This window comes from Salmo trutta, chromosome 1, assembly GCF_901001165.1.
Source record: "Salmo trutta chromosome 1, fSalTru1.1, whole genome shotgun sequence".
In the NCBI taxonomy this organism is placed as follows: Eukaryota; Metazoa; Chordata; class Actinopteri; order Salmoniformes; family Salmonidae; genus Salmo; species Salmo trutta.
The window spans coordinates 47,665,049-47,693,026 of record NC_042957.1 but is presented as its reverse complement, the minus strand read 5'-3'; the positions used below and the strand labels follow the sequence as shown (position 1 = coordinate 47,693,026).

The 27,978-nt window shown below is 45.1% G+C and overlaps 1 protein-coding gene across 2 annotated transcripts; it reads left to right on the top strand.

Annotated features, from left to right (window-relative positions):
- Window positions 1–8: 8 nt before the first annotated feature.
- On the top strand, window positions 9–27,966 carry LOC115197732 (ATP-citrate synthase). Of its 2 annotated transcripts, XM_029759530.1 has the most exons (28): window positions 9–182; window positions 4,997–5,176; window positions 7,932–8,054; window positions 10,461–10,523; window positions 10,939–11,129; window positions 12,334–12,413; window positions 13,183–13,313; window positions 14,647–14,765; window positions 15,340–15,538; window positions 15,648–15,765; window positions 15,965–16,119; window positions 17,393–17,486; window positions 17,980–18,009; window positions 18,719–18,860; window positions 19,051–19,219; window positions 19,318–19,422; window positions 19,525–19,721; window positions 19,809–19,890; window positions 20,155–20,265; window positions 20,410–20,537; window positions 20,669–20,762; window positions 25,160–25,314; window positions 25,465–25,615; window positions 25,784–25,927; window positions 26,050–26,163; window positions 26,257–26,339; window positions 26,497–26,573; window positions 26,722–27,966. In XM_029759530.1, exons 2-28 carry the CDS (start codon window positions 5,018–5,020, stop codon window positions 26,814–26,816), a joined length of 3,309 nt encoding a protein of 1,102 aa, XP_029615390.1. In that variant the 5' UTR covers window positions 9–182; window positions 4,997–5,017; the 3' UTR covers window positions 26,817–27,966. The 2 variants fall into 2 exon arrangements, with proteins under 2 accessions (XP_029615390.1, XP_029615398.1); XM_029759538.1 differs by lacking the exon at window positions 17,980–18,009.
- Window positions 27,967–27,978: the final 12 nt, after the last annotated feature.

Sequence of the window (27,978 nt, the reverse complement as noted above, 5' to 3'; positions counted from 1 at the left end):
GGAAAGAAAACTGAAAACCCAGAAGTGAAGTCAGTGGTCCCACGCCGACAGCCGAACCACAGATAGAAGAAGGAGCAGTTAGCAGAATCATTGCCGGCTCATATCGTTTCACAGCCGAAACGATCCAGATCTTCTCAACAGAAAACCTGGGAGATCTTTCCCACAACTCTCGAGATATAAAGGTGAGATAAATCTATATCGATTTGGATGTTTACAGATTGCAAGGAGTAACTGAAAGCTGACTTGAAAGTTACATAAAGTAGTGTAACATGCGCAGTATAAATAAAATGTTTTAAAAAGCTAACGCAAATACAATAAGCCATCAGCCTTATCTTGTTTGTGTATGAGACTGCACGTCTGACACGTCTCATAATGTGTAGTTCATAGTAGAGAGTCCTCTCCTTCGGGAGCGATGTCCTTTACCAACTGTTTATTCCTAGCACTACAAACACTGACTACACCCTTTATTCAATAGCAGTAGGTTCAAGGTATGTCTATGTGTGTGAGGGATTGTTTCTCTGTTTGTTTGAGACGGCAATGCATCAGCCTCTCTGAAGGTTGTTTAGTCGTGTGTGTGTGTGTGTGTGTGTGTGTGTGTGTGTGTGTGTGTGTGTGTGTGTGGACTGAGTAAGGGAAAGAAAGAGAGACACAGGACGAGTTGAACTGGTCAATCAACAGTACCAGTCTTGACTTCATAAAGAATGAAGACATTATGAAAGCGTTATTGTGGCCACGGCTTAGCTTACTATAGTTTCTTTTAAAATGTGTCGACTCATGGGCTGTGTCATGTTTATTTGTTTAGAAAATGTCCGTATTACCCTTAATGTAGTTATTTATTTATTTAGTCGTGTCTTTGGCATGGCATGCCTTTGACTAAATCAAATCACATTTTATTGGTCTCATACGGTTAGCAATGTTATTGTGAGTGTAGCGAAATGCTTGTGCTTCTAGTTCCGACAGTGCAGCAATATCTAACAAGTAATCTAACAATTCCACAAGAACTACCTAATACACACAAATCTAAGTAAAGGAATGGAATAAGAATATATACATATAAATATATGGATGAGCAATGACAGAGCGGCATCGGCAAGATGCAATACATGGTATAAAATACAGTATATACATATGAGATGAGTAATGCAAGATATTTAAACATTATTAAAGTGACTAGTGATCCATTTATTAAAGTGGCCAATGATTTCAAGTCTGTATGTAGGCAGCAGCCTCTCTGTGTTAGTGATGGCTGTTTAACAGTCTGATGGCCTTGAGATAGAAGCTGTTTTTCAGTCTCTCGGTCCCAGCTTCGATGCACCTGTACTGACCTCGCCTTCTGGATGGTAGTGGGGTGAACAGGCAGTGGCTCGGGTGGTTGTTGTCCTTGATTATCTTTTTGGCCTTGTGGACCATTGTGACATTGGGTGCTGTAGGTGTCCTGGAGGGCAGGTAGTTTGCCCACCGGTGATGCGTTGTGCAGACCGCACCACCCTCTGGACAGCCCTGTGGTTATGGACTGTGCAGTTGCCTTACCAGGCGGTGATGTAGCCCGACAGGAGGATCTCAATTGTGCATCTGTAAAAGTTTGTGAGGGTTTTAGGTGACAAGCCAAATTTCTTCAGCCTCCTGAGGTTGAAGAGGCGCTGCTGCGCCTTAATCACCACACTGTCGGTGTGGGTGGACCATTTCAGCTTGTCCGTGATGTGTACGCCGAGGAACTTAACTTTCCACCTTCTCCACTGCTGTCCCGTCGATGTGGATGGGGGGGTTCTCCCTCTGCTGTTTCCTGAAGTCCACAATCATTTCCTTTGTTGAAGTTGAGTGAGAGGTTGTTTTCCTGACACTACACTCCGAGTGCCCTCACCTCCTCCCGATAGGCTGTCTCGTCGTTGTTGGTAATCAAACCTACCACTGTTGTGTCGTCTGCAAACTTGATGATTGAGTTGGAGGCGTGCATGGCCACGCAGTCATAGGTGAACAGGAAGTACAGGAGGGGGCTGAGCACGCACCCTTGTGGGGCCCTCAAAGCACTTCATGATGACAGAAGTGAGTGCTACGGGGCGATAGTCATTTAATTAAGCTACCTTTGCCTTAGGTTTTCTTTTTAAGTCAGAATGTTCAAGTGATCATGCATTTGAATAAACTTGGAATGAGATTCATAGAGAATCTTAATTGACACAAATCATGCATTATTAGTCCACTCTCAAAACACAGCTCTTGCTTTTTTTGAAAGCACTTCCTTGCTTTCCCCAAGTTCATTAGTCCCGACAGATATCTTCTCTAGCAGGCAGACAGATGTTTTTTTGATTTTTGAAGCCCTGAAGTATTTTTGTAATTTCTACCTGTCAGACCCAGGTGCAGATGTTTTGGTGTTGTTGTTGTAGTATAAGGGAAGGTAATCTGGAGGTGTAGTGGACCAGGCCAGGTTAAGGTTAATTGCATTCTGACTTCAGTGCTGTGAAAGACAGTGCTTTTCACAGAAACAGAATTGATCAGATTTTCTGATGAGAAGAAGCTTGTGTTTCTGCTGTAGGTGTCAGTGGTTTTGATGTGTGTGTGATATGCATATTTTCTAGTGTGTGTGTGTGCCTTCATCCGTGTGTGTTTGTGTGCCTCATCTAGCAGTCTACAAGCGTTGCGCTTCAACCGCTCTTGATCAATGTTATCCGCGCTGGATCATTTATGTTGGCGAGGAGGGGTGATATTTCATAACGCTGACAAGCCGCTAGCGGAGAGTAAATAGACAGATATACTGTAGTGAGTCTGTCTCTCCTCCCATCCAGTGTTATATTGGCCTCGGACCAGAGCTATAGTGACTCAGGGAGAAGAGGGATCAATACTGAAGATGCTCCGACACCACCTCCATTCATTTATCTAATCAATGGCTAGCAGGGCAGCAACCCAGAGCAAAGCCTTCTCTGGTAGATATCAGGCTCTTTATCTGAATTTAATTGAATTTTACCCCCTTTATGTGACATCCAAATGCTATCCAATTACGATCTTGTCTCATTGCTGCAACTCCCCCAACGGGCTCTGGAGACGCGAAGGTCGAGTTATGTGTCCGCCGAAACATGACCCGCCAAGCTACGCTTCTTAACACCCACTTGGGATCGGACCACAGGCTGTAGTGACGCTGCAACACTGCGATGCAGTGCCTTACACCACTGCGCCGCTCGGGAGGCCACAGGGCTCTATCTGATGAAGGGCACAGAGAGCAAGTTGACTGGGTGGTCCATCACCGCAAGAATACTGAAGAGCAACTTGTTGTTTTATTGTCAATTTCTTAGTAGTGATATTACGGAGACTAGTGACTGAGTGGGTTTGTATCAGCACAGTAATAGGACACATTTCTCATCACTGATATCCATCTGGTCTGTGGTAAAATCAATGATAAAGCTCTGCCGAGTGAGTGTAGCAGAAAACCAAGGCCAGATCAATAACAAAAGAATATGCACATTGTGCTGGCGGAAGGAAACAGAGGGGGGGCTGGGGGATAACGAGGGGGCAGGGGGTGTGGTGGAGGATGGGGGTTGGTCACGTTTGGTACTGTGAGTCTGGACATCCAAGTACCACATTCTGCTCTATAATGTTCAGAATAATTTTTCTTCATGATTTAATGAACATTTAATTTTCAAATCCAAATATATTGACTGTTCTGTTGCAGAGGCAACATAGTGAGTGATTTAAAGGCCTTTCTAGGTTGACTGACTGACGTGGTCCCAGTAGACTAGGCATTCAGAACTGAGTTTGTCCCATTTAGCATATGGCTTCATTTAAGCCAGCAGGAGGATGCCCGAAAGGGTCACAACCCTTGTCTTTGCCATGAAAGGAAAACAACATTCGATTTACACATCCTATTGGGTTTTGGTGTTTTTGCTTAAATTCAATGTGCAAATTTCCCCCTCAAACTTTAGCGTTTTCACAATAATTAAATGTTCATTTAAGAATGATCAAATCCTTTGTCCTGACCCTCTCCAAATATCTGATTTATGATTTATTTTTTTATACATGTGTGCTGACAGACAGCTGCCTTTTTAATAGTCTCTTGGGAATATCCCTAGTATGGAGTTCCGGGTCACTATGTCATACCAGGACGACCCTTCACCCGTTACAGGGTTTATACACGCGACCATGACATCATAGTAGTCTGACAATCGGGCCATCGGCCTTATCTTGTTTGTGTATGAGACTGCACGTCTGACACGTCTCATAATGTGTAGTTCATAGTAGAGAGTCCTCTCCTTCGGGAGCGATGTCCTTTACCCACTGTTTATTCCTAGCACTACAAACACTGACTACACCCTTCATTCAATAGCAGTAGGTTCAAGGTATGTCTATGTGTGTGGGGGATTGTTTCTCTGTTTGTTTGAGACGGCAATGCATCAGCCTCTCTGAAGGTTGTTTAGTCGTCTGAATGATTTGTGTGTGTGTGTGTGTGTGTGTGTGTGTGTGTGTGTGTGGTATAATAAAATGATAGTGTGTGTGTGTCTGGTTATTGTCCTCTACACTAACTCCAGGCCCCCTCTCTGTGCTGTCTCTGGTGATTAAAGCTGTGTGTCTGTCTCAGGGTTCACCTGATTCTGTTTGAGTGACAGCCAGATGAGGGCCCGTTACTCCATTAGAGTGCAGATCCTAGACCTGGGCTAATCAACTTAGCCTCCGCATCACTGCCTGCCTGGACAAGGATTTTTTTTTTTTTAGCTGGGCCAATAAAGGATAGCATACTGAAGAGATGACGGGGCAGATCCTACAACGTAGATAGAGACCTCTGATCTGCAGTTTGTGTGTAAATGAATAGCTCACTATATACCATAATTATCATGTAAGAGGCTGCTGTTGTTAAAGGTAGGCCTGTCCTCTCTGATGTGTCATATTTGGGAACATAACTAGAATCTCTTATACTTAAGCTAGTCACCCTGTACTGGTATGCACTTGTGGTTATAATCGGGTTTACCTAATCTCTCTCTCTCTCTCTTTCTCTTTCTCTTTCTCCTCTCAGACCACTGTTCTCTGATCTACCATGTCGGCCAAAGCCATCTCAGAGCAGACCGGGAAGGAGTTCCTCTATAAGTACATCTGTACGTCTGCAGCTGTCCAGAACAGGTTCCGCTATGCCAACGTGACGACCGAGACCGACTTTGACCGGCTGGCGCAGGACCACCCCTGGCTGCTCACTGAGGTAAGGAATAACTGACCCATCGAAGGCCCATTTTAGAACCCAATACCGACCTAGTACCTATATCTTAACAGCAGCTCTTATGTCATTCAATCACCAATAGTCAATGGCACGACTGTCTTTTCAGACAACAACTATTTCTTCGTGAGGATGACTGACCCACGCAAGGTTAAATGTTTGCTCAAAACAAGGATTATATTACATTGCAGTCAGTAGATTCAGTTTGGCAACATTTATAGTCATAAATCTGTCTCCGTGACTATCACAGCAGCCACCTTCCCTGACTGCAGCCTGTGTGAAATGCTACATTTTATTTTGCGGACACAATCACTTAGTCTAATGGAAGAGTAGAGTGGTCTCCTGGCTCTCGTTAGGAACCTAACGTCCTGGCTAGCAGGCCCATCTTCATTTCAGCCACTCTTCTGGCTGTAAAACGTAAAGTCAATGTAGAGGAGAATGAATATCCGCATCGTCATCGGAATGTATCATGAGGAATAAAAAGTGACATCCACAATGGGAGGAGACGCTCTCTTTAAGAGCAGTCATAATTACCTCAGAGATGGAGGAGTCTGGGAGAAAGAGGGGTCTAATAGAATTACAGTATGACTCATCTCCCAGGGTAAAATATATATCTCTCTCCTCCTGTCTCTCTCGCTCGGTCGGTCGGTCTGTCTGTCTGTCTCACTCACTCAGCTGGGAGGCTGTTTTTGGAGGAGGATAAGGAGAAGGATGGAGGAGGGCAGGTGTAGGCCCTGATACACATGAACCGACGTGACAGGATTGATTAGGAAATTACATTAACTTTCACCCTGGGCCCTCTCTGCCTGGCAGCTCTCCGGATGATAATGGCTCAAGTCTCATAAGTAACTTCTCGATCTCTGATTAACCCAAGAGAGGTAGCAGCCAGGGGGAGGGGGGAGTATGGAGGAACGGAAGGAGGGACCGAGAGACTGATGCATAACAGCTTCTATCTCCAGGCCAACAGTGTTGAACAGTCACCACTACCTTAGTCACTGTTACTAGCCGGTTACCACCTGGTACTCTACCCTGCACCTTAGTGACTCCTGCCCTATGTACATAGATTGATTGAACACTGGTCACTTCAATAATGTTTACATACTGTTTTACCCACATCATATGTATATACTGTATTCTAGTCATGTCTCATCCCCTATAACTACTGCTGTACACACATTTTCTATTCATATACCGTCTATATAGTGGGCTCCCGAGTGGCGCAGCGGTCTAAGGCACTGCATCTCAGTGCTAGAGGCGTCACTACAGACCCTGGTTCAATTCCAGGCTGTATCACAACCGGCCGTGATTGGGAGTCCCATAGGGTGGCGCACAATTGCCCCAACGTTGTCTGGGATAGGGCTTGGCCATGGTAGGCCGTCATTGTAAATAAGAATTTGTTCTTAACTGACTTGCCTAGTTAAATAAAATAAAAATATATACAGTACCAGTCAAAAGTTTGGATACACCTATTCGTTCCAGGGTTTCTCTTTAATTTTACTATTTTCTACATGGTAGAATAATAGTGAAGACATCAAAACTATGAAATAACACACATGGAATCATGTAGTAACCAAAAAAGTGTTAAACATATCAAAATATATTTGAGATTCTTCAAAGTAAAAATAAAGAACCCTGGAATGAGTAGGTGTGTCCATACTTTTGACTTGTACTGTATAATACATACATACATACATACATACATACATACATACATACATACATACATACATACATACAGTGCATTCGGAAAGTATTCAGACCGCTTGACTTTTCCATATTTTGTTACTTTACAGCCTTATTCTAAAATGGTTTAAATGTTTAAAAAAATACTCAATCTACACACAATACCCCATAATGACAAAGCAAAAACAGGTTTTTAGAAATGCTTGCAAATGTATTAAAAATAAAAAACATATCACATTTACATAAGTATTCAGACTTTTTACTCAGTACTTTGTTGAAGCACCTTTGGCAGCGATTACAAACTCAAATCTTCTTGGGTATGACGCTACAAGCTTGGCACACCTGTATTTGGTGAGTTTATCCCATTCTTCTCTGCGGAACCTCTCAACTCTGCCAGGTTGGATGGGGAGTGTCGCTGCAAAGCTATTTTCAGGTCTCTGCAGAGATTGGGTTCAAGTCTAGGCTCTGGCTGGGCCAGAAATGTCCGGGAACTTGCAGGTGCCTTGGTGAAAGAGTGGGGTAACACCTCAGCAAGAACTGGCAAATCTGGTGCAGTCCATGAGGAGGAGATGCACTGCAATACTTAATGCAGCTGGTGGCCACACCAGATACTGACTGTTCCTTTTGATGTTTTTATTTAATCAATTTTAGAATAAGGCTGTAACGTAAGAAAATGTGGAAGAAGTCAAGGGGTCTGAATACTTTCCCGAATGCACTATATATAATATTCCACACTCGTTCTGATATTTATTTATTTTAACTGTTTTGAAATATGTGTGTGTTACTGCACTGCTGGAGCTACAAACACAAGCATTTTCACAGCACCTGCGACAACATTTGCAAATCTGTGTACGCTACCAATAAACTTTGATTTGAGGGAGGACCCGGAAACCTACCTCCTGGTCTACAACAAATGAGCAATTTGTTAATGTGAGGCTAACTACGTTATCCTGTGATGGGTAGTCTAGTCTAAGGATGTTCACTAAATCACAGTCACTTATGTCCATTATCCTGGTGTTGTGACGCTAACAGTTTGACCGCGTTGTCTGTTCCCTAGCGGCTGGTAGTGAAGCCAGACCAGCTGATCAAGCGGCGGGGTAAGCTGGGACTGGTAGGTGTCAACCTGGACCTGAAAGGTGTCCAAGAGTGGCTGAAGACCCGCCTCATGAGAGAGACCATGGTAGGTCATTGCCCCACACACACACACACACACACACACACACACACACGCTTATTTATTTATTATTATAAATACAAAAACACACACACCAAGTCATCCTGAAGTGGATCCTCCAAAATACAATGACTACAGCTAGGTTCAGGCCCATTCCTGGTCATGCACATTGAAACCCATCTCCCACAAGGCTCTTCAGTCTGCACCGTAGTGAACTCTTTCACTCTGCTCACTGTTTACTCTGTCTCCTGCAGAACATTTGGTTCCCCTCAGCCCTCTCTTTTCTCTTATTTCTCTCTTCATCCCCTCTTTCCCATGCCCACTAGTACTACCCATCCAAGTTAAGTGTGTTTGTTTTGATGCATGTTTAACTCCGAGAGCTCATTAGCAATCTGTGCTGCTCTGTCAGGTGCTAGTCAATCAAGCCAGTCAGCCGAAAACGGAGAGTCCTGCCTGTGAGTAAACAGGTTTCAGTGTAAGCCGAGCACGCTACAGTAGGTCCATCGCTCTGTGTGCCACTTAGATGTTTGTGTGCTTCATAAACCGTGTGTGTGTGTGTGTGTGTGTGTGTGTGTGTGTGTGCTTGCGTTAGAGGTAGGCAGCTGTGGGCTGCTGGATATATCACTGGGCCAGACATTTTAGATGAAAACGTCAGTCGCTGCTGGAGACCATCAATAAGAAATAAATGAATTCACCGTTTTTAAGATGGCGTCTATTTGGATGAATTATTTTATTTTGACTGGCTTCAACAGCTGTTGCTGTTCATTTAGAATCCGGTTAAGTTGTTACAGTTATAGAACATGTTTCACAACATGTGTGTTTTCATTGTTTAGATGTAGCTGTATATGGGATAGTTAGTGTATTTATTATGGATTCCCACTTAGCAGCAGCTACTCTTCCTGGGGTCCAGCAAAATGAAGGCAGTTATATAATTTAAAAAAAACATTACAATACATTCACAACAGATTTCCCCACACATTAAGTGTGTTCTTTCAGGCCCCTACTCTACTACCACATATCTACAACACAGAATCAATGTGTGTGTGTAGTGCGTATGTTATCGTGTGTGTAGGAAGGTGTTTGTGCAGTAGCTGGATATTGAGATTAGAGGGTGGTACTGGGGTTTATACTACAGATTGAGGGCTACAGTATGTGTTAGTTAGTTGTGTAAGTGAATGACGTTCTGTTTGTGTGTGTGTGTGTCTGAAAGAGACAGGATTGTGTTTTGACTAGAGAGAAGAGGTGGGGTAGAGTTCAGTCGCTGTGAACAATTTAGTCTGTCAGCTCGACTTTTTGTTCTCGCTCTCCTCTCCCAAGCCATCACTCTGTTTCTCCTCAGTTTACCAAATCGCTAATCCCAGAGGTCGCGATGACTCCTCGCCTGGCTATTTCCCCCACTGTTTGACGCCATGGCTTCCCTCAGTGATGGGGTGTGACCAGGATAGTTCATGTGTTTCCAGGCAAATGGGTGTGAAAATGAGGGGTTATTGTGCATCATATCTGTTGAATTGACCCCTTTTTTTGTCACGACTTTAAGTTTGTGTAAAACTTCAATCATGTTTCACCTTCCTCCCCTTTTTATTTTTTTGGAGCTTCTTAATCAATATATTCCTCCAACCTTTTCGTCCCTCTCTTCTGCCGCCTCCTCCCTCGTTCTCTAGGGAGCAGTGAGAGAATCAGTATGGAGGTTATTTCAGTTTAATTTGGCCTCGGCTCGTCTTTAATCAGATGGCCTCTTTTCTCCCTTCATCGTCCCTCCTTTTTATTCCATCTCTTGGAAATGTCAACCTTCTCCTTTTTCTCCATTCTTTTTTTTCTTTCTTCTGTCGGCTGGCTGCTCTCCCGGGCAGTCCCTGGTTGTTTTATGAGGGGGGACCTTTTAACACAGGCAGTGTGACAGCCAGCTAAATGATCTCTCATTTCACCTAGGACTATACCAGACTGCTGCTCTGTGTAGATGTCATCCTCTGTCAGTTTGGGCCTCCTTTTTTTTCAGGCTTTATTCAACTCTACTCTCTTCTCCCGTGGCCGGATTTTATTTAGTTTGTCTGCTCTGTGGCCACTTTGTGTTCACTTTGGGGCCTTGAGGTGTGTTCATTCATTCTGCTTTTCATAGCCTCCCTCTCTCGTTTTCTCTCTCTCTCTTTCTGCTTCTCTCCCTCTATTGGTCCTGAGGACGTACCTGTAAACAAGTGCATTGTTGCGTTATGAAGGATCCTCCAGACTCGCTACAGCTGGCTCACTTCAGCTGCTCAGAGTAATAGTCATTATAGCATTGTAGTCTCCTGTGGGATTTAATGATGCTTTTGCCAAATTAAATGCTGCCTTCTTGCGCCATAAATTCTCTATTTCTCCCCCCCAACACAATGTCTGTCTGTGAGCTTCTAAATAAGTGCTGTATGTGTTTCTCAGGTGGGAAAAGCAAAGGGGATCCTGAAGAACTTCCTCATCGAGCCATTCGTAGCCCACAAGCAGGTGAAGTACCTACGTGATGCGGTTTCTCTAGTCTAGATACCTCACAGAGGACTGCAGCCGAACAGGTTTTCCAACTTACTTTCAATTTTATTCATGAGTAGTGTGAGGTACTGCACCTTCGCTAAACAGTACATCAAATCTCAAGGAGCAGCTTTAAAGGGATAGTCCACCAAAAAATATATATACTTTAGTATTTTGTTCATTAGTCCCCTGTTAATGCCATCCCAAACAGTGATGCATGTCAGCAGTCAAGTTGTCAAGATTGAGCACTTTAAGTACAGAACGAAAACGGGGACGAAGATAAGTTTTGGAGTGAATTACCCAAATGGCTTCAATGACGTACATGTCTCTGGTTGTCTATAACTGACCTGTGTGTGTGTGTGTGTGTGTGTGTGTGTGTCTCCTTATCCCTCAGGAAGAGGAGTTCTACGTGTGTATCTACGCCACACGGGAGGGAGACTACGTGTTGTTCCACCATGAAGGAGGGGTAGACGTGGGGGACGTGGACGCTAAGGCCAGTAAGCTTCTGGTAGGAGTGGACGAGAAGCTGACCGAAGACGCGGTGAAGAAGCAGCTCCTGACCCATGTCGTCGCGGACAAAAAAGCGTGAGTGGTGCGTTCATTTCAAAACAGATTTCTACTTTGTAAGGGAGAATTTGCACGCTAAAATAACAGGATACTAGGTTAATAAAATGTATATTTATGGGAGAGAACCTCATTCATTCCGAGGTAGTGAAGTTGAGGGTTGTTGTTGCGTAAAACTAAAGCTGGCTGGCAAGCAATGGCAGCACCACTCACTACAAAACACAGAGAGGGGCAAGCGATGGGGAGGTACTCTGTGATAATGCAGTAATGCTGGAGGGAGGAGGAGGGGGGTGAGTTCCATTAGAGAAATGACAAACTCCCTCCACTACGAGCTCGCCTTTCTTCGATCATCCCCCCTCCTTTCATCCCCTTGGCCTTATTCTGAGCACGTTCCTGGAGCCTGACGTTTATTTTGATGGGTGTGATACAGTGACCCCCCTCGCTTGAAACTACTCTCTGTGAAGGCAGGCAGGTAGGGGCTGGGCCTGGGGCTGGGCTCACCACGGTCTTGGCTGACATTGAGGAAGTTGGCTCTGCACTGTTCACCACCCCCCCCCCCCCCCTCACCCTCTTCCCTCCTTTGGATCCACGACCGGAGCGGTGGGCCTAGCCCCATCAGAACCTGTCAGTAGGAGATGAGCTTAGTCACTGTGGGTGCAATGTGTCGGGCCTGAGGCCAGGGTTCTCCTGGCAGCTAGAGGAGCCCTCCTGACAGACAGGAGACTGACGTGGTCACAAGGCCACAGAGGTGCCTGCACAGCTGACAGACAGACAGACAGGCAGGGAGAGAGGAAGAAATACTGCCTCCACCACAGCCCTTCACCCATCTGTTTTGACAGGAGGAGGCGAAAGTAAATCAGACGTTTCCTTCGTTGTAGCGAGGCTTACCAGCTAATTTACAGGTGCAGTGGAAAAGAGCCGGTTCCTAATCCAACACTGCCTCCAACCCTCCCTCTTTCTCTCACTTCTTCCTCATTAATGTTGACTCTTGTTTTTATGGATTTAGTGCTATATAAAGGGTGTGACTCACTGAAAGGAAAGTGCCATCACTAAGGGAAATGAATTAGAACGAACAGTCAGTTGGCAGATCTTCCACTGAACCATATTTATTTCCCTGCACATAATAAGGACGAGAAAGGGTCTGTCCGCGTTTTAGGGAAAGTTAAAAGGTCAAGGTGTAGCTATAAAACAGTTGAACTTGTTGGCTGGTTATTTCTTCCTGCAGGGTCCTGGCCAGCTTCATCGTTGGACTGTTCAACCTGTATGAAGACCTGTACTTCACCTACCTTGAGATCAACCCACTGGGTAGGTCCTGTCATACAATCCTACCACAACCAACACTCCTACCAACCTCCTACCACAGCCTAAACATGATAAAGATCTGACGGAATCTAAAAACATCTCCTTGTAGGAAAACGTATAGAGGAGCAGAAGTTCATTACAACATTCTAATTCTGAGGGGGAACTGGTTGAATAATTCATGTTCCTGCTGTTTGATGACTGCAGTGTGTTTTATCAGGGTGTAAATTGGTCATCAGTACCAGGTTATATGCCCCGTGGCAGCTGTTCCTGTGGAGGGGAGAGGACTGGGGCTGCTGAGACCTCCCCTCCTGCTTTGATGTCTCCCCCACACCCCCTGCCTCTCCAATCTCCCCTTCCCGCAGAGTGAGTAGGGACTAGGGAGGTTAGGACGCCACCTGGGGGTGGACATGGTCCTCTCTCATTCCCCGTGTTCTATTTAAGAGATCACCCCCGCAGTGGCACCGCTGGAGACGAGCGGGTTTCTGTGGAAACTAAACGAACCAACACAGTGTCCAGTGTTTATCTAAACAAAACCGTGCCCTTTCCAACCGTACCTGACCCCAGAACAAATCCACTTAGGTAGGATGGAAAGCAGTGAGGTACAGATGGAGAGCAGTACTCTGATTCAATCACAGTGGAAGAAGCCAAGTGAATATCAATAAGAGGATGTGGTTGTTTGCCTTCTGTGTTTAACCCTGCAATGCCCCGGGCTAACGTGCTTCTATTTGCCTTTCATGTCGTGTCTCTCTCTCTCTCCGTTTCCTTCTCTCAGTGGCCACGAAGGATGGCGTGTTTGTGCTGGATATGGCGGCTAAGATCGATGCCACGGCTGACTACCTCTGTAAGGCCAAATGGGGCGACGTGGAGTTCCCTCCACCCTTTGGCAGGGAGGCCTACCCTGAGGTGAGGACAATCACCTGACTGCTAGACAGAGGCTGCTATGTCCATTTTGTTACATAGAAGGAACTAGAAGGATAAGGGCAGTTCCAAGGAAGTCATATAAAATATTATACACAATTACTTGTAAAGCGATTGTATCATGTAAAGGCCAGAGTTTGGCTCAATTCGGAAAGTAAATCCAATTCAACATTTTCCTCATTGAAAATCATGGCAGAGAATTTGAATTTCAGTGTACTTCTGGAATTGAAATGGAATTGACCCCAACCCTGATAAAGACTTGACATATCTTTTCAAATAAGCCTCCACCTAAATTAATCTGCATAGAAATCACAGATGTACATGTTGTATCGGGTTCCTCATTAGTTATTGTTGCTGACTAGATGCACACCTGTACAGTGATAAAGGTTTCCGTTCCTTCCATGACTATTTTATGAGTCCTCTGGCTGTCCCAGCTATGGAGAGGGATGTTGATCAGGAAAGGGACTGGGGGAAAGAGTAGCACAGAGATTAATCAGCCTTGACTCATACTGAGTTAGTACCTTATCTCCATGGCGATACCATAGCACACCCCAGTAGCAAAGGTCGTCGGGGTGGAGGGCTACAGGGACAACAGGGATGTAGTGACCTCATTAGACGTTCTGATTCTTTGCTTAGATATTCTGTTATTTGTCTCCATTTCTATGGCCCAGTCTAGATTTTAAAATGTTAGACCAGAGTTTTGTGTGTTTATTGATGATTTAATTGGCTTGTGTTTTGATAGTTGTTTTTGGCAGTATGGTTAATGGTCTCTGTGTGTGTTGCTCTGGCGGGTCTGAGCTGCTTTGAGACAGAGGGTCTGTCTGGGTGCTGTCGGCACCAGACGGACCCGTTTTAATTGGGCTGCTGTCAGTCTGGGGTGGAGCCACGGTACCAGCGGGGGCCTTTGATTAGGTGTGTCCCCAGCTGTGTCCCTCGCTGTCACAAACAACCAGCTCTGATTGGCAGCAGGCTGTTTTTACTGCCTGGACATTCTGTCTTCTTTTCCCAATAGTATCAGAAATGTGTTTCACCACACAGGAACATCCCACATGAGCAGGTGCACATAAATTAAAAAAGAATCTGAGGAGAAATACTGATATTTGAAAGTGTGGACCTGGGCTACCAGAGATGTTTATCCTCTGTCGTTGAACCAGGATAAAATGAGTTTGAAAAGGAAACAACATGAGTGGATTATTACAGCCTAATGAAGTGGTGCTCAAACTGATGTCTGGCCTGATTTTACTTCTGCAATCAGGAAATCCTGCATTTCCACTACCACCGCTGGACCTTCAGCTAACCTTCCCTTTGGCTCTTGCAGGAGGCCTATATTGCAGACCTGGATGCCAAGAGTGGTGCCAGTCTCAAACTCACCCTGCTCAACCCCCGTGGAAGAATCTGGACCATGGTGGCAGGAGGAGGGGCTTCCGTCGTCTACAGGTACAGTCACCAATCACAATGTCTCAATCTCAGCCGTGCGCCTTCACCTCAGCATGCCAAACAATGTTACTAATAACATGTTTGGAGTTTCTCTCAACGCTCCCATATTCTTTCATTGTGGTGTTGCTAATGGCCCCTGTTAGCGTAGTGTCTGGCTGGCTCCGAAGCTACGCTAGGTTGTAATTGGGTTTAGCATTAGGAGAGTGCACCAGCTAGTGATGCAACAATCAGATTGATGGCGCAGCCGGGACCAGACGCTGCTGCTTGTTCTGCGGAGAGCTAAACGAGATCCTCTAACGATGCCATCTTAACGAGAGTCTGGAGGAATAAGGAGATGTAACGTACACAGACACACCTACTGTGACTGAATGCTTCTGTGGATTGGAGAAGTGTCTATTTGTATAGATTGTTTTAACAGTGTTTACAGACTGGGAGAGAGAAGTTGATATAATTCAACTTTCACAATGCACTACTATACTGAATGTACAGTATACTGTAGATGTTTTCTTGAGGTGATTATGTGTATTGTCCCTGCACCCGTGTGTTTTTATCCAATGGGATCCCTCCCACACAGTGACACCATCTGTGACCTGGGCGGAGTTGACGAGCTGGCCAATTACGGGGAGTATTCAGGAGCGCCCAGCGAACAGCAGACCTATGACTACGCCAAGACCATCCTGTCCCTGATGACCCGCGAGAAACACCCCGACGGAAAAGTCCTGATCATCGGAGGAAGCATCGCAAACTTCACTAACGTTGCAGCCACATTTAAGGTAGATATAAAAATGTATCCACAGAGCTGAACACAATATCTGAAGCAATTGTGATTTAGATTCCCCTAGGGTTAGGCTTCTCTGAGATCCTGTCTTGTCTCTGTTCCAGGGCATTGTCCGAGCCATCAGGGACTACCAGGGCCCCATAAAGGAGCATGAGATCACCATATTTGTCCGCCGTGGGGGCCCCAACTACCAGGAAGGCCTCAGGGTCATGGGCGAAGTGGGTGAGTAGCTCCACAATAAATAAAAGTGCCTTTTGCAAGAGATGTTCATGCTCTTGTATTTCTCCTAATTTCCTCGGTGATAAATGTCAAGCCAATGCTATTTTTTAGCTTTGATTGACACACTCGACCATCTGAAGACATTCTCTCTGTGTGTGTGTGTGTGTGTGTGTGTGTGTGTGTGTGCGCCATGTTTCCACAGGTAAGACTACTGGCATCCCCATCCATGTCTTCGGCACAGAGACTCACATGACTGCCATTGTCGGCATGGCGCTGGGCCACCGACCAATACCCAAAGAGCCTCCCGTCGCCGCCCACACCGCCAACTTCCTGCTCAACTCCAGTGCCAGTTCATCGGTAGGTTACACTGGGCTTATAATTAGTTACAGGGCAATTCTATCACTTTTCAATGAGGTCAAAAATGTGAAGTGGCGGTTTTTTTATGATATTTCCACACTGAGCTCAAAATAACACTCTGAAATTGTGAAAATGATGATAATGCCTTTTTAATGTAAGAGATTTTGGAGAGAGAAAATGCCTGGAATTTCAGCCTGTTCAGGTGGGATAATCTGATTATTCTGACCAATGACGTCACCATTTATTTGCATATGTATCCTCCCACTTTGAAGGGGTAAGTGGGGTGGGCTCCTATCTGCCAATCAGGACTGTATGTCAATATATTAACATTTGTTTCAGCACGCCCACACGATCAGACAGAGCATTTCAATGGCAAAAGGAGGCTCAGGGAAATAAATAATAATTTTGAAATTCTAGTTATTTTCACAAAATAAACACGCGGTGATTTATTAGACAAGCAGTGATGATATGAAAATAAGACTGTTATACCCGATGACATCAAAAATGTAAACATCTTAAAAACCGTGATTTTCAAACACTGTGATTCGCAGTGACGTGTTTCCCATGCTGGCACATTGAGGTAATCTGAGGTGCATCTTTGTGTGTAGAGATTTGCCTGGCTTTGTATGCTACTGTGGTTTTTAAATAGCAGCCAGGAGACAATACACTAGGCCTGTGCTGTAGCCTGCAGGGCTCCGTTATTAATGTGCTGCACCGGGGCTTTCAGAGAGATGCGTCTGTGGTCATGCGTGTGTTATGGGAAGGGGGCCTATATCCATTTGATGATGGATGATGTCAGGGCAAAAGGGCAAAAATATGAAAGCAGCAAATACACATGCACAGGTTCGCAAAAGTGCCAATTCTGCATTCCCCAGGAAGCCCAAATCTCACTCTAAGCACAGCTCAACTGAATGTCGTTTAATGAATTTAAACTGTGGGGGCCCAGCATGTAGATCGTTTTTTTAAAGCAAGTTCAACATGAGTCCACTGTGCTATAGATGTAGTCTGTACATAGGGCCCTACTGTGCAGCTGGTATCACTGCAGGTTTATCACACAAGGCTTCATTGTAAAGCTCGCACCGTGCTACTCTCTCGCTCTCTATGAATGTAATGTGGCACTGTCACAAATAAAACATGACCGTTTTAGGCAAGTCATTCAAATCGAGGCTGTTCTAGGAAGGCATGTGTGCATCAGAGCTGGTGTTAACATGATTAGCTCTTCAACAGAATGTAACACTTCTTCCCTCTCTTTTCTCTCCTCTGTCCTCTCTAGACCCCAGCCTCCAGCAGGACAGCCTCCTTCTCTGAGAACAAGGCTAGCACCGGGGCCTCTGCTGCCAAGAAGGCCAAGTCAGGGGCCCCTCCAGGTGAGCTCCTCGACGAGACCACACACACACACACACACACACGTGAAACGTAAGAATGATGCTTCTGAAGTATTTATGTAAAAGTCTTGCCACGTTTTAATGGAATGCAGATTTACAAGGGTTGGGGTCAATTCCATTTAAATTCCAGTCAATTCATAAAATACACTGACATTTCAATTCTCTTAAATGCTTTTTAATTAGGAAAATGTGGAATTTTGTTTATTTCCCGAATTGACTAGAATTGAAATGGAATTGACCCCAACCCTGGTAGCAAGAGGCTTCCTTGAGAGCCCCCGCTCTCATAAAATGTGAGTTTCTGTGTCCCAGCTCCCCCTGGTGGCCATTAGGGGTCTCACAGCCCACATCAGCCCAGCATCTGTTGTGAAAAGCCTTCCCTTTCGGAGGGCATTATCTACGCAAATTCTGAATGTAATAATATTGATTTATATTGTTTCTGTTTTTTTTATTTTTTTTTATTGTTGTGGCGCCACAGAGCGACAGGCGTCGTCAGACAGTCCAGGAGGTAGGACACTCCCCTTGTCAGACAGACTGACTAGGGTGGGCCTGGGACATGGCTCTCCTCCTAGCCCCCCTGTGAAGCCCTCGGAGGGCTGTGCTCCTGTCCTCTCTCGTGTGCCTGTGCTAGAAGTGGCTTTTATTTCTATGGCGTTCTAATGCTTCATCCATGGGAACAACTAAGACAATATTGACATATAGACGACTACATTTCTGATCGCATTTGTAGTCCTTAGAGGGGAATTTCTGACATCTAGAAATATACAGTGATAACATGTTGTTTTGGATGGTTGCGGGTTCAGCTTCTGTCTCACTAACCTGTGGTTTCCTGTCGGTTGTGATGTCTCAGTCAGCGGCTGGCTGTCAGTGTTCGGTTCCTTCACTGTCTAGTAACTGTTTGCCCTGCCATGTGTCTTCTGTTGATGTTGTGTGCCCTGCTCTATCACACCTCTTAGCAGAGCAGGATATGACTTCTTTAAAGCTCGTACCTCTCTGTAGTGAGTTAAAAGCCCTTTTCTCTCCTGGTGCGGTAATAAGGAGATCAAGCTATTTTTCTCCCTCAGAGTGTGTGCGTGTGTGTGCATGCCAAACCTCTGTTCATTGTCTGAGTGACTTTGCATTTTGTAGTTAACCTTCCCCTCCATCTCTCTCCCTCCCTCCATCTTTCCTCCTTCCCCTCTCTCTCCCTTGTCCCCTGTGTGTTCCTGTCCCTGCAGTCAAGGCGTCAACCCTCTTCAGCAAGCAGACCAAGTCCATCGTGTGGGGCATGCAGACTCGGGCCGTGCAGGGCATGCTGGACTTTGACTACACCTGCTCCAGGGATGAGCCCTCTGTGTCTGCCATGGTCTACCCATTCACGTAGGTGTCTCTTTCTTTACTTCCTGGCTCTACTTCCTGTTTCCTGTATACCACTCTAACTGTCGTGCCCCGAGACCACAGAGAGGTGTTGAAAATAACAAGGTGTGTGTGTGTGTGTGTGCGTTCACACGTGCTTATCTATTTGTCTGGTTCATCTTTCGATACTTAACGTTGTGTCTGTGTGTTCCAGTGGGGACCACAAGCAGAAGTTCTACTGGGGCCATAAGGAGATCCTGTTGCCTGTCTATAAGAACATGGGCGACGCCATGAGGAAACACCCGGAGGTGGACGTGCTCATCAGCTTCGCCTCGCTCCGCTCTGCCTTCGACAGCACCATGGAGACCATGCAGTACCCGCAGGTTGGTAGTGCCTCCATGCCATCCAGAGGGTGTCATCTAATGGTGAGAGAGCAGTAGATCTGACCGACTGTAATAATTCATATACCCCACCCCTTCAGATCCACACCATCGCCATCATAGCCGAGGGCATCCCTGAAGCCCAGACCAGGAAGATCATTAAGAGGGCGGACGAGAAGGGTATCACTATCATCGGCCCGGCAACGGTAGGCCTCTCTTACTCTACACCCCTCACTTACAGTATGTGAGGCCTGCTTTTTAAAGGTGTAGAGTGTCTTATCTAACTCTGTGTGTACGCGCTTGGCCAGGTTGGAGGGATCAAGCCTGGCTGTTTTAAGATCGGGAACACCGGGGGCATGCTGGATAACATCCTGGCCTCTAAGCTGTACCGTCCAGGCAGTGTGGCCTACGTGTCCCGCTCCGGAGGCATGTCCAACGAGCTCAACAACATCATCTCCCGCACCACCGACGGAGTCTACGAGGGAGTGGCCATTGGAGGAGACCGGTTAGAGAGTGGCTGTGTGTGTGAATGGGGTGGATAACATTACTGATGTATGTCTGTGTATAATTTAATGCTGCTTTTTTTCATTAGATACCCAGGCTCAATCTACACAGACCATGTGCTGAGGTACCAGGACACCCCAGGGGTAGAGATGATCGTAATGCTGGGAGAGGTGAGGATTTGAAAGACACACACACACACACACACACACACACACACACATCTACATCATTGCTGCTAATGGCCCCCTCCACTGTGTAAACTAACCATAGAAAAATAAAGCTTATCCTTTTAACACAATTAATTTATTTTCATCAAGCATGGCTAATTAACGTCAACATTTATGACCAGACTAATTCCATGCTTGGATACTCGCCTCTGCAATTGTGTGTGTGTGTGGACTTCCTTTTAAAAGCACTGTTGATCTCCCTTCTAGATTGGCGGCACAGAGGAGTATAGGATCTGCCAGGGCATCAAGTCAGGCAGGATCACCAAGCCTGTGGTGAGCTGGTGCATCGGGACCTGTGCCACCATGTTCTCCTCAGAGGTGAGTGATGGGCAGTGGGAAGAGTTTGGGGGGGAGGGGTTAAAGGTCATTGGATTGATATCACAGAGACTTACAGGGTAGGCATACTGGAAGAAAGGGTCTGGTTATGGGGTTGGCGACTGTTTCCTATGATGTCACCTGTAGGTCCAGTTTGGTCATGCTGGAGCGTGTGCCAACCAGGCCTCGGAGACAGCCGTGGCCAAGAACCTGGCTCTGAAGGAGGCCGGCGCGTTCGTACCCAAGAGCTTTGACGAGCTGGGAGATGTCATCAAGTCAGTGCAGAAAATCACACACTGATATGATTTAGAAAAACATACATCAAAGCCACAACGTAAAATTGACCGTTTTAATAAATGTACAAAAGCACTGTTGTGAAATTGAAGTTTCCCATCCTCATGTACAGATCAGTGTATGATGACCTTGTTGGCAAAGGAGTCATCGTTCCAGCTATGGAGGTGCCCCCTCCCACGGTGCCAATGGACTACTCCTGGGCTCGGGTGAGTAATGACAACCAGTCAGTGCCACGCTGGCTCATGTCTCAATCAATCAATCAATCAATCAATTGTATTTATAAAGCCCTTTTTACATCAGCCGATGTCACAAAGTGCTATACAGAAACCCAGCCTAAAACCCCAAACGGCAAGCAATGCAGATGTAGAAGCACAGTGGATTGGAAAAACTCTCTAGAAAGGCCGGAACGTGTAATGGGGTGTAATGCAAATCGTCTGGGTAGCCATTTGACTAGATGTTCAGGAGTCTTATGGCTTGGGGGTAGAAGCTGTTTAGAAGCCTCTTGGACCTAGACTTGGCGCTCTGGTACCGCTTGCCGTGTGGTAGCAGAGAGAACAGTCTATGATTAGGGTGGCTGGAGTCTTTGACAATTTTTAGGGCCTTCCTCTGACACCACCTGGTATAGAGGTCCTGGATGGCAGGAAGCTTGGCCCCAGTGATGTACTGGGCCGTTCGCACTTCCCTCTGTAGTACCTTGCGGTCGGAGGCCACTCAGTTGCCATACCAGGAAGTCTGTCTGTCTCTCTCACATGGATGGGCAGACCAATCCATGAAAATGGAGCTCTATAGGAGAAAGCCCTGCCTCCAGCTGTTTGCTTAGAAATTCTAGGGACAGTAAGGAGGCCTGCGTCTTGTGACCGTAGCGTACGTGTAGGTATGTACGGCAGGACCAAATCGGAAAGATGGGTAGGAGCAAACCCATTTAATGCTTTGTAGGTTATCAGTAAAACCTTGAAATCAGCCCTAGCCTTAACAGGGAGCCAGTGTAGAGAGCCTAGCACTGGAGTAATATGATCAAATGTTTTGGTTCTAGTCAAGATTCTAGCAGCCGTGTTTAGCATTGACTGAAGTTAAGTGCTTTATCCGGGTAGCCGGAAAGTAGAGCTTTGCAGAAGTCTAATCTAGAAGTGACAAAAGCATGGCTACATTTTTCTGCTTCATTTTTGAAAGAAAGTTTTCGATTTTTGCAATGTTATGAAGATGGAAAAAAGCTGTCCTTGAAATATTCTTGATATGTTCGTCAAAAGAGATCAGGCTCCAGAGTAACGCAGAGGTCTTTCAGTTTTATTTGAGACGACTGTACAACCATCAAGATTAATTGGCAGATCCAACAGAAGATCTCTTTGTTTCTTGGGACCTAGAACTAGCATCTCTGTTTTATCTGAGTTTAAAAGTAAAAGATTTGCCGCCATCCACTTACAGTTGAAGTCGGAAGTTTACATACACCTTAGCAAAATACATTTCAACTCAGTTTTTCCCAATTCCTGACATTTAATCCAAGTAAAAATTCCCCGTCTTAGGTCAGTTAGGATCACCACTTTTTATTTTAAGAATGTGAAATGTCAGAATAATATTTGAGAGAATGATTTATTTCAGCTTTAATTTCTTTCATCACATTCCCAGTGGGTCAGAAGTTTACATACACTCAATTAGTATTTGGTAGCATTGCCTTTAAATTGTTTAACTTGGGTCAAATGTTTCGGGAAGCCTTCCACAAGCTTCCCACAATAAGTTGGGTGAATTTTGGCCCATTCCTCCTGACAGAGCTGGTGTATCTGAGTCAGGTTTGTAGGCCTCCTTGCTCGCACACGCTTTTTCAGTTCTGCCCACAAATTTTCTATATGAGGTCAGGGCTTTGTGATGGCCACTCCAAGACCTTGTTGTCCTTAAGCCATTTTGCCACAACTTTGGAAGTATGCTTGGGGTCAGTGTCCATTTGGAAGACCCATTTGCGACCAAGCTTTAACTTCCTGTCTGATGTCTTGATGTTGCTTCAATATATCCACATCATTTCCCTTCCTCATGATGCCATTTATTTTGTGACGTGCACCAGTCCCACCTGCAGCAAAGCACCCCCACAACATGATGCTGCCACCTCCGTGCTTCACGGTTGGGATTGTGTTCTTCGGCTTGCAAGACAGAACGTGTCTGCTTCCTGAGCGGTATGACGGCTGTGTGGTCCCATGGTGTTCATACTTGCGCACTATTGTTTGTACAGATGAACGTGGTACCTTCAGGCTTTTGGAAATTGCTCCCAAGGATGAACCAGACTTGTGGAGGTCTTGGGTGATTTATTTTGATTTTCCCATGATGTCAAGCAAAGAGGCAGAGAGTTTGAAGGTAGGCCTTGACATACATCCACAGGTACACCTCCAATTGACTCAAATGATGTCAATTAGCCTATCAGAAGCTTCTAAAGCCATGACATAATTTCTGGAATTTTCCTAGCTGTTTAAAGGCACAGTCAACTGAGTGTATGTAAACTTCTGACCCACTGGAATTGTGATACAGTGAAATAATCTGGCTGTAAACAATTGTTGGAAAAATGACTTGTGTCATGCACAAAGTAGATGTCCTAACCGACTTGCCAAAACTATAGATTGTTAACAAAAAATTGGAATAGTTGTTAAAAAACGAGTTTTAATGACTCCAACCTAAGGTTATGTAAACTTATGACTTCAACTCTGTCTGAAACACAGGCTTCCAGGGAGGCAATTTGGGGGCTTCGCCATGTTTCATCTAAATGTACAGCTGTGTATCGTCCACATAGCAGTGAAAGTTAACATTGTTTCCGAATGACATCACCAAGAGGTAAAATATATAGTGAAACAATTAGTGGTCCTAAAACGGAACCTTGAGGAACACCGACATGTACAGTTGATTTCTTAGAAGACAAACCATTCACAGAGACAAACTGATATTTTTCCGACAGATAAGATTTAAACCAGGCCAGAACTTGTCCGTGTAGACCAATTTGGGTTTCCAATCTCTCCAAAAGAATGTGGTGATGAATGGTATCAAAAGCAGCGCTAAGGTGTAGGAGCACGAGGACAGATGCAGAGCCTTGGTCTAACGCCATTAAAAGGTCATTTACCACCTTCACGATTGCAGTCTCTGCTATGATGGGGTCTAAAACCAGTCTGTTTGTCTTCAGGAAGGCAGTAGGTTGCGGCGCAACAGCTTTTTCAAAAATAATTGAGAGGAATGGGAGATTCGATATAGGCCGATATTTCTTTTTTATTTATTTATTTTCTTTATATATATATTTATTTTTTTATTTATATATTTATATATATTTATTTTTTTTCTGGGTCAAGGTTTTTTTAAGAGGCTTTATTACTGCCAATTTTAGTGAGTTTGTCACACATCCTGTGGATAGGGAGACGTTTATTATGTTCAACATAGGAGGGCCAAGCATAGAGTCCAGTATGCAGCTTGAAGGTTTAGAGGCCAAGACTATTTTCATCAATGTGTCAAGAGATATAGTATTAAAAAACTTGAGTGTCTCCCTTTGATCCTAGGTCCTGGCAGTGTTGTGCAGACACAAGACAACTGAGCTTTGGAGAAATACGCAGATTTAAAAAGTCCGTAATTTGCTTTCTAATGATAATGATCTTTTTGTCAAAGAAGTTCATGAATTTATTACTGCTGAAGTGAAAGCCATCCTCTCTTGGGGAATGCTGCTTTTTAGTTATCTTTGTGATAGTATCAAAAATAAATTTCGGATCAATTAAGTTGGAAAAATAAGATGATCGAGCAGCAGTGAGGGCTCTTCGATACTGCACGGTACTGTCTTTCCAAGCTAGTCAGAAGACTTCCGGTTTGGTGTAGCGCCATTTCCGTTCCAATTTTCTGGAAGCTTGCTTCAGGGCTCGGGTATTTTCTGTATACCAGGGCGCTAGTTTCTTATGATAAATGTTTTTTGTTTTTAGGGGTGCGACTGCATGTAGGGTATTACGCAAGGTTAAATAGGTGGGTAACCGATGTTTGTACTCTAACGTCCTTGGGTAGGTGGAGGGAGTCTGGAAGGGCATTTAGGAATCTTTGGGTTGTCCAAGAATTTATACCACGGCTATTGATGATCCTTGGTTGGGGTCTGAGCAGATTTTTTTTTTTTTGCGATACCAAACGTAATAAAATGGTGGTCTGATAGTCCAGGATTATGATGAAAAACATTAAGATCCACAATATGTATTCCACGGGACAAAACTAGGTCCAGAGTATGACTGTGGCAGTGAGTAGGTCCGGAGACATGTTGGACAAAACCCACTGAGTAGATGATGGCTCCGAAAGCCTTTTGTAGTGGTTCTGTGGACTTTCCCATGTGAATATTAAAGTCACCAAAAATGTGAATCTTATCTGCCATGACTACAAGGTCTGATAGGAACACTCTATATGGCCTAGGAGGCCTGTAAACAGTAGCTATGAGTTAGCGCTGAATCAGGATCTCTTATTGGCTCTAGACAATGCTATTGACTTCCATATAAGGAAAACTTCACGAACCGCATCAGACTGTGTTAAACTGAAACAGATGGAGAGCAATGGGAGGGTGTGGTGACTCTCTCTCCCTCCCTCTCCCCCTCTCTCTATCCCTCTGCTGTAGGAGCTGGGTCTGATCCGTAAGCCAGCATCCTTTATGACCAGTATCTGTGATGAGAGGGGCCAGGAGCTCATCTACGCTGGAATGCCCATCACTGAGGTGTTCAAGTCGGAGATGGGCCTGGGAGGAACCCTGGGACTGCTCTGGTTCCAGAGGAGGTACACTTCTGTCCCCCAAACCATGAAACTGGGAAACAGTCAATAATACAAATACTGCCATTGTTCACATAAAACATTAAACATACACTCTCATAATTGAATTTGATTCCAATTCAATGTCTCTGTGTCCTCCCTCCTCCTTGCCCCAAGGCTGCCCAGTTATGCGGCCAAGTTCATTGAGATGTGTCTGATGGTGACTGCTGACCATGGTCCTGCCGTCTCCGGTGCCCACAACACCATTGTCTGTGCCCGTGCTGGCAAAGACCTCATCTCTAGCCTCACTTCTGGCCTGCTCACCATCGTAAGACCATAGTCAAGTCAACCTCGACATTCTTAGGCCCACTCAAACCAGCAGAGTAGCCTCTTCTGGAGACAATGCCTCTGTTTAAATAATTAATTAATTGAGCTTTGGTAGTCTAAGTGTGTCTCTCTATTTGAGTGTTTCTTTTTGTGTGTGTGTGATTTCCAGGGGGACCGGTTCGGAGGGGCCCTGGACGCTGCAGCCAAGCAGTTCAGCAAGGCGTTTGACAGCGGCATGCTGCCCATGGAGTTTGTCAATAAGATGAAGAAGGAGGGCAACCTGATCATGGGTATCGGACACAGGGTCAAGTCGGTGAGCACCGTCCCTGTGTCTCTGTTTGGATGCCATGTGTCTTTCATATGTTTTACTGTGTGTGTGTGTGTGTGTGTGTGTGTGTGTGTGTGTGTGTGTGTGTGTGTGTGTGTGTGCTTCAGATCAACAACCCAGACATGCGGGTGCAGATCCTGAAGGACTTTGTGAAGAAGACCTTCCCCTCCACCCAGCTGTTGGACTACGCCATGGATGTAGAGAAGATCACCACCGCCAAGGTACTAACCCTGTCGTCCTCTCCTGCACCCTGGATCACCCCACTGAGATCATCTGCTCTAAACCATGTCTTCTCCTCTCTGCTGCGGTTTCAGAAACCCAACCTGATCCTGAATGTGGACGGTTTCATCGGAGTAGCCTTTGTGGACCTGCTCAGGAACTGTGGTGGATTTACACGGTAAATCCTATGCTATTTAACTCCAGCCAAATACATTCTATACAATGCAACTATACTACTGTGTCTGGGTCATCCGGCTGTTCCTTTGTTGGCCTTAGCCTACATTCAGTGTTGCATCAACTCACCGTTGCCCCCTGGTGTTTATCTTCCCCCTCAGGGACGAGGCTGATGAGTTTGTGGAGATCGGAGCGCTGAATGGAATCTTTGTCCTGGGGCGGAGCATGGGCTTCATCGGTGAGTTGGGGGTCATGGGTCATGACCCTGATAAGTTTGACCCCTAGAAATGGTAATGGAAAAAGGGGCTATGGTGTAAGGAGCGGCGGATACGCAATATGATAATGCTAAAATTGGAACCTTAACTACGTTTCTACTTCTCCCTCAGGACACTACCTGGACCAGAAGAGGCTGAAACAGGGTCTGTACCGTCACCCTTGGGACGACATCTCCTACGTTCTCCCCGAACACATGTCCATGTAACCACGGAAACCAGGCCATGGACCACTGTACCCTAACCTCCACCCACACCTGTACTGTGTTCTGTCAGCCCCAAGTGGTGGGAGAACAACAATGAGGACTGATATTATTATAGATGTGTCTTTGCAACAGTAATAACTCTTTTTAAATTAATAGTTTCAGTTTTTAAAAATCAGTTGGCTGATCAAACATGCTGCAACCCCGTTAATAATAGCAAGGCCTGCAAAACTGTGAAGCCGCACTCAGACGGTGTCTGAGTCTGCTAGAGAGATCAAGCAAGCTGCAGAGAATGAGAAAAGAGGCTCATTCAATGGTTGACCCTTAATAGTGTGGGAGTGCAGTTAATGCAATTCTCTTCCCAAGATTACCAGTAGGGATACAGATGAGTGTCTTCCTATTTACCTCCAATGCTACTAGTACTACTACTACAACTTCTATACTACACCTATACCTACAGTGAAGTACGTTGATGAGACTGAATCTCCCACTATCATCTCTCTCCGTAAACCAAGCATGTGTCTGTGTATCACAGACTTCCTGTGTGTTGTCGATGTGCAGTTCTCTCTCTTAAGTGTGTCGGTGCCATATTAAAATCATACGCTTTCTATCAGGGGTGAGCCGTAGTGCAATAATACTAGCTACTGCTTTACAGTTATATAGATTATAACTTTATGTATAGATGTTTTAACAGCCGAGTAAATAAATGTAATAGATAGTATTAGCATTTTTTGATGTACTGTAAATGCCCATGAAACGGTTGTGTTTTAAACCGTAAGATATGCAGCTGACCAAGCACATTGGGCCGTAAATACAGTGAAAAGCTCATCCTGTGTACCAAACGGGACGGTGTCCAGGATGGCAAAGGTACCATAGAATGCAGCTTTATTTATCTGAACGTTACTAGCAAGACTAGCTCCGTTGTGACCGGCTATTTCTCGTAAAGATGTATCTGTCTGTACTATTTGTGTCGTCATGTCAACACCATTTGTTTGACCTAATGTGATTAGTGAACTGAACGTGCCTCTGTAGAGATGTGTTGTAATATATTTTCAGAATGGTGTGACTGAGTATATTAAAGATAACCTGTTGGAACACAGCTCTGTCTGGTTCTTCCGGTGTCGCGGATCATAAAATAAATGTGCTATAATTTTAATTGTTTCACTGT